Source organism: Panthera tigris, chromosome E2, assembly GCF_018350195.1.
Source record: "Panthera tigris isolate Pti1 chromosome E2, P.tigris_Pti1_mat1.1, whole genome shotgun sequence".
Lineage (NCBI taxonomy): Eukaryota > Metazoa > Chordata > Mammalia > Carnivora > Felidae > Panthera > Panthera tigris.
The window spans coordinates 47,972,670-47,984,944 of record NC_056674.1 but is presented as its reverse complement, the minus strand read 5'-3'; the positions used below and the strand labels follow the sequence as shown (position 1 = coordinate 47,984,944).

Here is a 12,275-nt window from a genome sequence, read left to right as displayed (position 1 = left end):
TGGGAGAAAAGCTGACCCAAAAACTTGGCTTTAACACATGAAAGCAAAGCTAAGAGATGGAGCTTTAAGCTGGGCCAGAAGCCAGAGTGAATCTGGACTTATGAGTTGTAGGACCCAGTGAATGTCTTTTCCTTTTCATTTTTGTTGAGGGTCATGTTTTCTGTCACTTGCAACGGAATAGAATCCACGAATCCTAACTGATATAAACATGCTGTTCCTGTTACTTAGAATGTTTCCCTGTTGCCCCATCTGAGACATTTAACTGTGCCTCTCAGCGCAGCCTTCTTGGATTCTTCTGAGCTCTCGTCCCTACCTCTGTCCTTCCTCAGAGCCTGGCATTAACCCATGTTCCCTGTGATTCCCCAATAGCCTCAGGCCAGGGACAACGTCTCATTCACTGTTATATTCCCAATGCCTTGTACGTCATCCGGTGCATAAGAGTCACTTACTGGATGCTTTCTGAATGACTCTTGGAATGAATGAATGAGTGAACAAATGAATTATAAGCAAAAGTTCAATATCAAGATACAGGAAGATACTGAAGAGAGGGGAAAAAATGGTTAAATAAATGCTTAACACAATGAAAAATTAAGTGCATCCTCTCCAGTCCTGGCTAAGTCCATTTTCAAAATGCCATTATTTTAATTATGGAAATGGCCTCTCAAAAATGAAAACATGTCCCTTGTGCCTCGGTAGAATAAACCCATGTAGCTATGTTACATCAGAATAACTTCAGAGAATCTGGTATTCGAAGCTCATTAGGTCAGGTTGGCTGATTTTACCCCAAACCTAAACAGTACTCGGCACCTAACGAGCAGGCTCTGTCATTCAGGCCCAGGCCTGCCTCCAGTGCCATGCTGGGTCATCATTAGATGTCTACGGAAGACATCTAGAGCAAGCCGCTGTTACTGTGGAAACAAGCCAGGGAAGGGAAAAGCTGGCTGTCATATACAAGATGAAGGTTGCATATGGGAGGTACCGACAACCAAAGGAAACAACATGAGGCTTCCCTATGCAGAGTGGCAGCTCGGCATTCAGGTACTGAACCCAAAGCTGTCCAAATATCCAGTAAGGAGACACAGAGGAGCCTGAATGTCCTGCTTGTGAACAAGACTTCAGACTCAGATGAAAATGTTACTAAGGCTTGACTAAAACAGCCTGTTTATATGTTTTTTAAGGAGTGTTCTCCAAATTAAGTTTGGATTTAGCTTCTAAATGAACAGAGACACTTCTAAATCCAAATATTGTGAACACAGCTTTCCTCTTTCTGCATTCACCACCTCCCACTATTTTGTACATATGTATACATCTGTATATATATGTATCGTTTAGAATGAAACCCACCAAGGGGCGCCTGGGTAGCTCAGTCCGTTAAGCGCCCAACGTCAGGTCATGATCTCATGGTTCATGAGTTCGAGCCCTGCGTCAGGCTCTGTGCTAACAGCTCGGAGCCTGGAGCCTGCTTTGGATTCTGTGTCTCCTTCTCTCTCTGCCCCTCCACCAATCACACTCTTTCTCTGTCTCTGAAAAATGAATAAATGTTAAAAAAAAAAAGTTAAAAAAAAAAAAAAAAAGGATGAAACCCACCAAGACAGGCAGAATGTGGAGCTCTGTGCAGCATTTACTCAATGTATCATCATATTCAATCCATGCTTTGGGTTTGAAATGCTTAAGACTTCATTTTTTTAGTGACACATTTCTAATGATCCAACCACTAGATTCAAAATTAAAGCAGGCTTACGGATACTGCTTTGCTAATCTGGTGGTAATTGGGGCTTTCAAAGATGTTTTAGCTGCTCTTCCTGTTTGAAAATCTAGGATGAACCACGATTTGAGACCCTTTGTTCTTTCTGCCAATAATTAGTTGCCAGAACTGAACACCATGAAAGACCAGTGCACAGAATCCGGGAAACCCAGTACAAAGCCCAAAGGAGAGAAATGGGAACCGCAGAAAAGAGCTATGAGGGGCAGAGAGGCTGGGGTACCTTATCTGATTTTCCTCGTTGTCTACCAGGAAGAACCAGCGGAACTTCACAACCAAGGAGCTGCAATTGGTGATTGTTATATATCGGATCACCTCTGTATCATTCAGGATGCAGCCAAAATCCAGCTCCATGGTCTCAAAGCTGAGGTTGGGGTAGTTCACTTCTCCACGCAGTCTCAGGCTGTCTACTTGAGGGTGCTCTACATACTTGATTGCTAGAATTTCTTCTGCTACCCAATTGTTCAAGTCATTTCTATAGGAAGGGTCAAATTTGACCAGCAAGTTTTTTTCTCCATCAATCTCCAGTTTGATAGGCTACAAATAAGACAATTGGCAATTACCAACCTATACGATGCATTTTCAACCTGCTCCGTGGAACAGGAAAACCAAAGTTATTTATATATATTTATGGAAATACACACATACAGATGCACATATCAGTACAATTAGATTAGTATGAAATACATACACAGCCACATTTCTTTTGTCCATAATTATGTATTCACACTGAAACATAATTAAATAGCTGGTATATCTAAATCCATATGGATATCTACACTATATCAATAACTATGGATATTTTATATACATATATGCACACACATCTTTTATTAGTTGAACATGAAAGCAAGGAAAATCTGGATGGGAATCATTTGAAGGAAGAGATTTTATTTTATTTTATTATTATTTTTTTCATTTGTTGAGGAATCAAGATACCATTGCATGATTAGATTTAAATTTAATCTTAAAAATTAACCTGAAAATTTCTTTATTTGATTAGACACATATCTAAATTATAACTAGGAAATGCAAATAATATTTCCATATATTTACTGATACACTAGAATTCTTAATTATTACAACACTGAAACAGGTTTCTTTAGAGTATATGTTTTCACTTACTTTTTTTTTTAAATTTATTGTCAAATTGGCTTTCATACAGCACCCAGTGCTCATCCCAACAAGTGCCCTCCTCAATGCCCATCACCCACTTTCCCCTCTCCCCAACCCCCATCAACCCTCAGTTTGTTCTGAAGGAAGAGATTTTAATAATAGTTGGGAGGTTATAAGGATTGCGAGTTGCAAAAGGGAAAGTCTGCAATGAATAACTTATAAAATATTCTTAACTGAATATAAATTAGATTGTAAAATGCTCTTCCTAAACAAGTGGGAAACATTCGTGGCTTAAGAAACTTTTAAAAGGCTTTCTAAAGCCCTAGGGGAGGGGCTCTGTAGAGGGTGACCCAGAAAAGGATGGATTAGGCAATTTAATTTCTTTTCTAATGCCTGCAATTCTAACTCTTAAGCACAGTGTTATTTACTTTCTGCTGTCTTCTATTCAACTTAAAATGACACTCCCGGAAGCTTGACAGAGTTTATTCAGTAGATTATGTTTATTCTTTTCTCTCTTTGATTCAAATCCCCGTGTGTTTCTTGATGTCAAGGCCACTGGAATACCTTACCATAGAAAGCCTGGCTATGAGTTAGCTTTTTTAGGAATTGCTCAATTCCCACAGTTAATCCACAGGAAAGCCACCTCCTGGTTTTGCAGAAAGTGCCCTGAGGCAGTTGGGAGGCATGCACACAGGGATGAGTCTTTCAGAGAGTACTTCCCTCTCCCCTGAGTTATCAGGTTCAGGTATTTAACTGTGCACTTCAGTGACATGATTAGATGGTTTCTGTTGCTAAAGCCAATCACCTGATTCAAGAATCAGAGAGAGGGCAATGACTCCTCAGGCAGCTAATCCCATCTGAAAGTGTGGCCTGTGCTTGTACAGGTGGCTCGGCAGAATTTAGAACCTATTCTTGCAGACGGTAACACGTGGTATTGCAATGCCTGGTATTTAAATATCTTTGAAAATTGAGTTAAACATTTCCCCCCTTTGTTGTTTTGTAGAAATGATACACATCCACAAAAATTCACATTATATATAAAAGCACGAGGAGGAGAATTAAAAACTCATCCAAAATTTCACCATATATTATTTCTCAGAGTTAACATTTTGTAAGCATGAGTCCAGACATAATGGGTGGATAAATAACATTTTTACAAAAATGAAATTAAACTAACTTATTTTTTAAATGTTTGATTTTTTTCTCAAAAAAAAAAAACACTTGAAAAAATATTCTTACATAAGAGATAATAATCCTAAAACCATAAACTCTGGAGCCAGACTTCTTGGGTCAAAATCCAGCCTCTGTCATTTACCAGCTCTGTGAATTTCAGCAACACTGCTTAGCCTTCCTAGCCCTGGGTGACTCTCTCTCTCAAAACTCTGTAGCCATTGCTGCATTGTCATCTGGCACTAAGTATTACGGTGGAGAAGTTGAAGTTAGTCTAAACTCTTCCCTTGATGGCTCGCTCCCTTCTTTTCTGCATAGAGGCCATAGAATTTTTGGATTACCAATAAGACCAGTAATTTCACCAAGATATGACTCACTGTTGGATATTCCATAACATTTTGTCCCAAGACAAGGTATGGCTTTGCTTTTAAAAATCTAAGCCTCTTATCCAAGCCAAATAGTTCCCTGCCCCTGAGGCACCAGGGTTACAAGTGTATTGCTTATCCTTGTGGAGATAATGTATGGATAAAAAAAGATCACATTCATATATGTATTTAAATTTTTTGTATACACATGATGGTACACTGTGCACTCTTGTTCTGCAATTTGCTTTTTTCACTGGGAGATCACTCAGTGCATGTGGAGCTGCATTTTATTCCATCATATAATTCTGCCATCATTGATTTAACCAATCTCCTACTGATGGATATTGGCTCCCAATCTTTTGCTCTTATAATCACTGTTACAATGAATACCCTTGTCTATATGTTGAATATTGTGTCTATATCTGAAGGGTAAATTCCTAGCAGAAGAATAACTAGGTCAAAGGGTATGGACATTTGAAATTTTGATAGCTGTAGCCATATTGCCTTCCAATGTATACTTCCCCAACACTGTGGGGGTGCCTATTTCTACATGCCCCTCCAACACAGAGCACTATCGAATTTTTGCTCTTTGCCAATCTGATAGGAAAATTAATTTGCATCTCTTCTAATGTGATTAAAGATGAATACATTTTCATATATTTACGAGCCATTTTATTTTTCTTTCTGTGAACTCTATCCATTTCCTTTACCTATTTTTCTATTGGTGTTTTCCTATTGATTTGTAAAAGCTCTTTATTTATTTTTAAATATTTATTTATTTTTGAGGAGAGAGAGAGAGAGAGAGAGAGAGAGAGAGAGAGTGTGAGTGAGCGGGGGAGGGGCAGACAGAGAGGGAGACAGAATCTGAAGTAGGCACTAGGCTCTGAGCCCAGTGCAGGACTTGAACTCACAAACTGTGAGATCATGACCTAAGCCGATGTCAGACACTCAACCGACTGAGCCACCCAGGTGCCCCAAAGCTCTTTATTTTTTAAACTATATGTATGCTGTTATTAAAGTTACACATGCAAATAATATGAAAGGCCCAACTGTGCTATCAGAATTATTACAGGAAGCAATAGTTCCTGACCCAACCAGGGATCCTAACAGTCCAGAGACCACCATCAATTTGTGTAGTAGGACTGGTCTACAGAACAGCTTCCTTGGGCAGAGAAGGGGCGATCGGTTGGTGGACATACCCCAGACACCAGTTATTATCCTGGAGGGCTAAAATCACACTAGAAACACTGAAGTTCCCCTGGCACTTTGATCCATTTCTCTGGGAAGAGCACTTATCTTTAGATCTGGGGATAAAAGCCAGCTGCCCATGTTTTTTGTGTGTGGGGTCAGGTGGGACAGCTGTCTAGTACACATGGAATCCCTCTATTTTCAGTGTTCTCCTCACACTTGTTGCCTCCGAGCCCATGCTACTCAGCTTGAACGACTCTCATGTCTCTGCGGTCTCACAGGAGAATTTTCTAGAATGCTGGTTTTTGTGCCCGTGCCCTTTTGGTCAACCCACTCCATCCTCATTCTGTCTTCTAGAATTTGTTTAAATCTCCCATTATCTGCTTATAACCATCTTCTTCCTTCTTTATTTTACTGTTCTGGGCTTCTTTCCTTCTGAACATTTCTACTTTTATCTTAAGATTTCAGGAGGGACAAGAGAGTGTGTCTAATCTACCACCCAGATGGAGAAAGCTGTTCGTATCTGAATTTTCACTTTATCATCCATTTGTTCTCCTCTGCCCTGTGAGCTTACCCTTCATCTCCACTTTGAACACTTGAATCTCATCTTTAAGCTCTTTTTAAAGACAGGTCATACCATCTACCATTTCTCTGAGGCTGCAGAAAACTACATTTATACTTTCGGTCTCCTTCCTTGTATAGGCTCCCTAGCAGTAGGTTTTTCTTCTGCCTCTCCCTTTTATTTCTCTATTCAAAGATCTTAGCTGGTGTTTTCCCAGCTCAGGCTTGAAGGAAACCCACTAAGTAATTGGTGGGGAAGGGAGGGTGGTAGTGCAGTTTACAGCCACCAGTCAGGTATTGTCTGCAACCCTCTCACTAAGCACCTCTGTCCCCCCATCTCCCTCCAAGATCCATCTCCCTGAGCGAGGCTCGCGGCAAATCTCCTTCAGCCATGGGCTCCCTCTTCTGAGATCTCAGGATTGCTGCCTGCCCTCCCTTCCTCCTTTTTACCTCTTCTTCATTAGCTGTCTCCCCAGATTGGGAGGCTGAACACAGTGGTGTATGGATCTGGTTTCTCCCTCACTCCTCCTCTACAGCTCTGCAGTGCCACTGGCCGCATGGCCCCGCCGTTCCCACCAATGTCCACATGTTCCGCAAAGGATCTCAGGGGTGATCTTTTTTTTTTTTTTTAAAGTTTATTTGTTTATTTTGAGAGAGAAAGAGAGAGTGCAACTAAGAGAGGAGCAGAGAGGGAGACAGGAAGAGGGAAAGAGAGAATCCTAAGAAAAGAGAGAATGCTAACAGCATAGGGCTCTATCCCATGAACCGTGAGATCACGACCTGAACTGAAATTAAGAGTTGGACACTCAACTGACTGAGCCACCCAGGCGCCCTGCACAAGGGTGATCTTGTAGGGGTGTTTAGAGAACACTGCATCCTGCGTCAGACTGGGGAGGCTCAATAGCTCACAGCCTCCTCCCCCAGCCCAGTTCAGATTTCTTAGTATCTGGAGATGGGCTCTCTGGTTTAGGGACTGGGTTTGAGCCATTTCCTTGTTGCCTAGAGTATGGAACTTTGCTTTAGAAAAGTAGAATTAATAGGTTTCTATTATCATTAGTGGGAAGTCACTGTTTTCTAAAGATTACAATGGGCAAGAATGAAGGGTTATCATAATGAGCCAAAGTTCTTACACCATTAATAACAGTTGGGCGAGGGACACCTGGGTGGATCAGTTGGTTAAGAGTCTGACTCTTGATTTCAGCTCAGGTCATGATCTCAAGGTTCATGAATTTGAGCCCCACACTGGGCTCTGCACTGACAGCAATGGAGCCTGCCTGGGATTCTCTGTCTCCCTTTCTCTCAGCCTCTCCCTCTCCCCCATGATCTCTTTCCCTTTCTCTCTCTCAAAAATAAATAAATAAATAAATAAATAAACATTTAAAAAAATCATAGTGGAGGGGCGACTGGGTGGCTCATTCGGTTAAGCGTCTGATTTCGGCTCAGGTCATGATCTCACCACTTGTGAGTTTAAGCCCCCTACTGGGCTCTGTGCTGACAGCTCAGAGCCTGGAGCCTGCTTCAGATTCTGTGTCTCCTTCTCTCTCTGCCCCTTCCTCGCTCGTTCCCTCTCTCTCTCTCTCTCTCTCTCTCTCACATATAAATATTTAACAAAATTAAAAAATAGTTGAGTGATATTGGAATTTATGACATATAAATCTTCTTTATTCTTTCCTCTTTGTTTCTTAAATTCTTCCTACCTGTCTGGACTGAAATTAGGTAGCATGCTGACATTATTCTCTTCCTTTGTCACACACACAACTCTCCTAGGAGCTTGTTAAGACAGCACTCTGTCAACTTACCTCAGGAGTTAATGGCAGTGGAGATTTATCAGTCTCACAGATACAGAAGGGTCTGCTTGTGGAGAGCAACACATTCACGGGCAGGGTGGAAATGTTTTTCATGACCAACGGCTGGTAATCAGGTTCCAGGACAGTGTTTGGTTTCTGCAAAAAGGGAAAAAGAAGAAACCAAGTTATGATAAACATGTAAGCCTTTAGCAACCAAAGTCTCATCATCAGTGTTAACAACAGAATTAGCATTCCCCACCCCTCCTTGCTCTCTGTCTCTCTTTCACTGTCTTCCCCCTATCCTTGTACAGACTTAGATAATTCATTCGCAATTTATGGTGGACTATTGAAAAGTGATCCTACATAAGCCAGAAAACAAAGATTAGATTTCTTACTCTCTTGTGGCCAGGTTAAAAACACCTATACATGCCATGCCTCTGGAGAGTACTATTAGTATAGAAGTTTCCAGTGTCATAAAACAAAGTCTAATAATTAGTGATACAAATGGAAGAACCCATGCATCATTATAATGAACAAAACATTATTTTCCTTATTTTTTTCTATGCTCAAAATATCCAATTTGCAAAAATATATACATTTGTAATATATTGTTATATTGACAAAATGCTCATAACTATTTCTGTAAATTTTTCCCAATAACACTGGGATCGTTGATGTAGAAGCATCTTTCCACTTTCTCAGATACATCAAATTTCATTCTTCAACTGAAGAAAGCATCAGCAGTGGATCTTAACCTGAAAATTTCTGGTCAGACTGAATTTTTCTCATTCTAATGTTGGAGTCCACATCATTTCTTGTGTGCTTTGGAAAGGGGGTCTTTTAATAACAGCAGGAGGCAACAGAAGCCTCAATCTGTGGCTTCCAACAATAGACTCCCTCCAATCATTCCCTGGCTCTTCCACAACTCTGGCCTGTTTTCCCCAGGCCTCATGGTTTTGATTTGCTGTTCCAATTTCAGTTAAATCATTCTGATTCTATATTTTGGTCTGACTCTGTCTCTGCTTCTTTGTTCAACACAATCTTCCTTCTCCTGTGGTTCCTGGCTCCCCTGGCTCTGAGGTGCTTAGGTAACCAGTGCCCATTGTGTCTTTGTTGGCTTGGGCTGCTATAACAAATATCATAGACTGGGTGGCTTCAATAACAGATGTTTCAGAGTTCTGGAGGTTGGGAAGTCCAAGATCAAGGTGCCAGCAGATCCGGTGTCTGGCTTTAGATGGCTATCTTCTCACTATGTCCTTGCATGGCTGAGAAGGAGATAATCTCTCTTGTCTCTATTTTTCAGGGCACTAATCCCATTCTTTTAAAAATTTTTTTTAATGTTTATTTATTTTTGAGAGACAGAGACAGAGCACAAGCAGGGGAGGGGCAGCGAGAGAGGGAGACACAATCCAAAGCAGTCTCCAGGCTCCAAGCTGTCAGCACCGAGCCCGATGCGGGGCTCGAACTCATGAACCATGAGATCATGACCTGAGCCGCAGTTGGACGCTTAACTGACTGAGTCACCCAGTCGCCCTAATCCCATTCCTGAGGTCTCTACCTTCATGACCTAATCATCCTCCCAAAGGCCTTACCTCCAACATCATCACACTGGGGATTAGGACTTCAACATGTGAATTTGGGGAAGACATAAACATTCAGTCCATAACAGTTAGCTCAAGCATCCTGCCTCGGCTGCACTGTTCTAGATCCCTACGCACTCCCAGAGTTCTCTGAGGGGCTCAGTCTGGCACTTACCATGAGATGCCAGGCATTGTTTCCCTCCCTCTAACATGGCAATACAGGCACTGAATTCACCTTGTATTTGCAGATGATGATATACTACATTTTGTGAGAAGGATGAAGCAGCACTTTTGGGCCATACAAAGCTGTCCACTCAGTGACCTTCCCCCAGGCCGCTGTGTCACTGCAGGAAGCATTGAAGTGAAGAAGCCATAGTCGGTTGGTTTTGGCAAGAGGCCATTTAGAGGTTAGAGATGAAGAGGAGTCGATGCACACAGAGCCGTTCTATTTTAAAATGACCCCTTCTCTCTGGGTTGTTTGTCTCCCCAAATATCAAGAGACAGGTTTTGCTGGTGGACTTCATGAAGCAAACTGGCTGCTACTTTCAGTTGACCTTTTCAATTCCCCAGAGATGTGATTTCATCTGTGTGCCTTAGGAATGGCATCACAGTTATAAAGTAGATCAAATCTGAGGAAATGGTTATAGAAAAATTCTTCCCATAGGCAGGGCTGGTATCATTATAGTCTAATGTACTAATTCATATATGCTGCCTTGAGCCCAAAATGAGACAGGACAGACAATTTGGTGTTATGTAATTAAATCTGAACACCAACACCAACAGGCCTCTTGTGCATACTAGTTTAATAAAGTTGCATTTCTTCATTGTCCCTGGTGTGGCTTAAATATGAGCAGGAAATAAACAATGAAAAATATACTAGTTGGACAGATTTCACAATTATAATATTTGGGGGGGGGGAAGGAGAGAAGGGCAAAAACAAACACGGAGTTCTGACAATTTGTTTTTTAATTCGATAAGTTGCTGCCATATATAAAATATTTGCTCTTTTATTTTAGTGATAAACTCAGAGATGTAAACAAGAATATGTTAAAAAAAAACAACCCAATGCTTAAGGATATAAAAAAGAAGGAACACTATACACACATTTTTATGGGTGTTTATAGGCTTAGAAAAAAATATCTAATAAGAAACCGGGCTGCATATTTAACATACACTGTAATGTCTTGCAAGGAATAGCTATTCAATAAATACTTACTGAATTTTCTCTGAATAGCGGAATTTAGAGGAAACATGATGCCGCCAAATTTGGTGCAGCTGTTGCCAATAAATATCTTTCCTGATTACTTAAAAAAGGAAGAATTTAAAACAGTAATGAAAACTTAGTAACTCTGGCAGAAACTCCTGTAGTATTTTCTTGTTATATGTCTCATGGAGCTTGTTTCAGCTGGTTTATCATCCTGTAGCTGAAACCCTTATTCTACTTCTTCAGTGTCTGCTTTCTGCACTAGTCCATTAAGCCAGGGTTTTGCCTTGCCTTGGCGGCCTAATATAATGTAAGTGCTGAAAATTATCTGTTGGTTTGAAGTGAACTTGTACATCTCACCTCCCTTACTTGATTATAAGCTCCCTTACTCATATCCTAACAGAGCACTTTATCCATGGTGGGCGCTCAATAGATATTTATTTAATATTAACAAAATATAATGAAATCCACTAACAGAATAAATGATCTTGAACATTCTCCTGCAAGCCTCCAAGTAGTGAAAGGAATCCTGGTTGATTGCCCCATGATCAGTTAGGCGCTGCCAGACATAGCCCATTTGTACGACACCATGTCAGGACTTAGCTTGGATTATGTACATCCCACACTACGGAACAATGGCTTACTTAATACCCAGTTTTCCCAGCTGGCATGAGGTTCATCTGGGTGGGTCTAGTCTCACTGCTATATCCCTAGCACTCAACACAGTGCCTAGGACATGGTAGGCCTTGATAAATACTCCACTCAGCAGCCAGCATGACTGTTTCATTGAATAAATCTGATCATGTCACTCCCCTCGGTCCCTAAAGCCCTCCAATGGTCACCCAGAACAAAACCCAAAGTCCAGAACATACCTCCCAGCCATGTCAAATTCCTCTGGCCTCTGCCCATTTCTCTAGATGGACCTCATGTCATTCTGGGCACGTTCTCTAAAGTGGCCTTTCAGTTGTATATATTCACCAAGCTCTTTCCTAACTTGGGCCCTTCACATGTGCAGTTCCCTCTGCCTATTGATTCTCTGCTCGCCCCTCATCACTATACTAACTTCTATTTCTCCTTCAAGTCTCAAGTCTAGGCACTTGCTGACAGAGCCATCTAGGACCACACGTACAAATATGCCCATGTCTCCAAGGCATGTTCTCGTAGCGCCTTATACCTTATCTTCATAACACTGTTTAGAATTGAATCTTAAACAACTAAATTGTAATAATTTGTTTATGGTCTATAACCCTGACCAGTCTCTTAGCTTTGACGATGTCAGGCTGGTTCACCAGATTTCCAGCACCAATGCAGTCCTCAACTCAGAAGGGGCGTTCTCTACCTATCTATTTTTTTTTATTTTTTTTATTTTTTATTTTTTATTTTTTTTAATATATGAAATTTACTGTCAAATTGGTTTCCATACAACACCCAGTGCTCATCCCAAAAGGTGCCCTCCTCAATACCCATCACCCACCCTGCCTTCCCTCCCACCCCCCATTAACCCTCAGTTTGTTCTCAGTTTTTAACAGTCTCTTATGCTTT

General features: G+C 41.0%; 1 protein-coding gene across 15 annotated transcripts in view; it reads right to left on the bottom strand.

The window, feature by feature from the left end:
• HYDIN (HYDIN axonemal central pair apparatus protein) overlaps positions 1-12,275 on the bottom strand; it is a 441,202-nt gene that overhangs the window by 152,676 nt on the left and 276,251 nt on the right. For all 15 annotated transcript variants that reach the window (XR_006211638.1, XM_042967954.1, XM_042967958.1 and 12 more), the window contains 2 exons: positions 7,962-8,105; positions 1,986-2,299 (listed from right to left, as the gene is read on the bottom strand). Coding sequence is in view for 14 of the 15 variants with exons in the window: in XM_042967954.1 (XP_042823888.1) it covers positions 1,986-2,299; positions 7,962-8,105 (458 nt within the window). In the remaining variant the exon portion in view is untranslated. The remainder of the gene's footprint in view (positions 1-1,985; positions 2,300-7,961; positions 8,106-12,275) is intronic.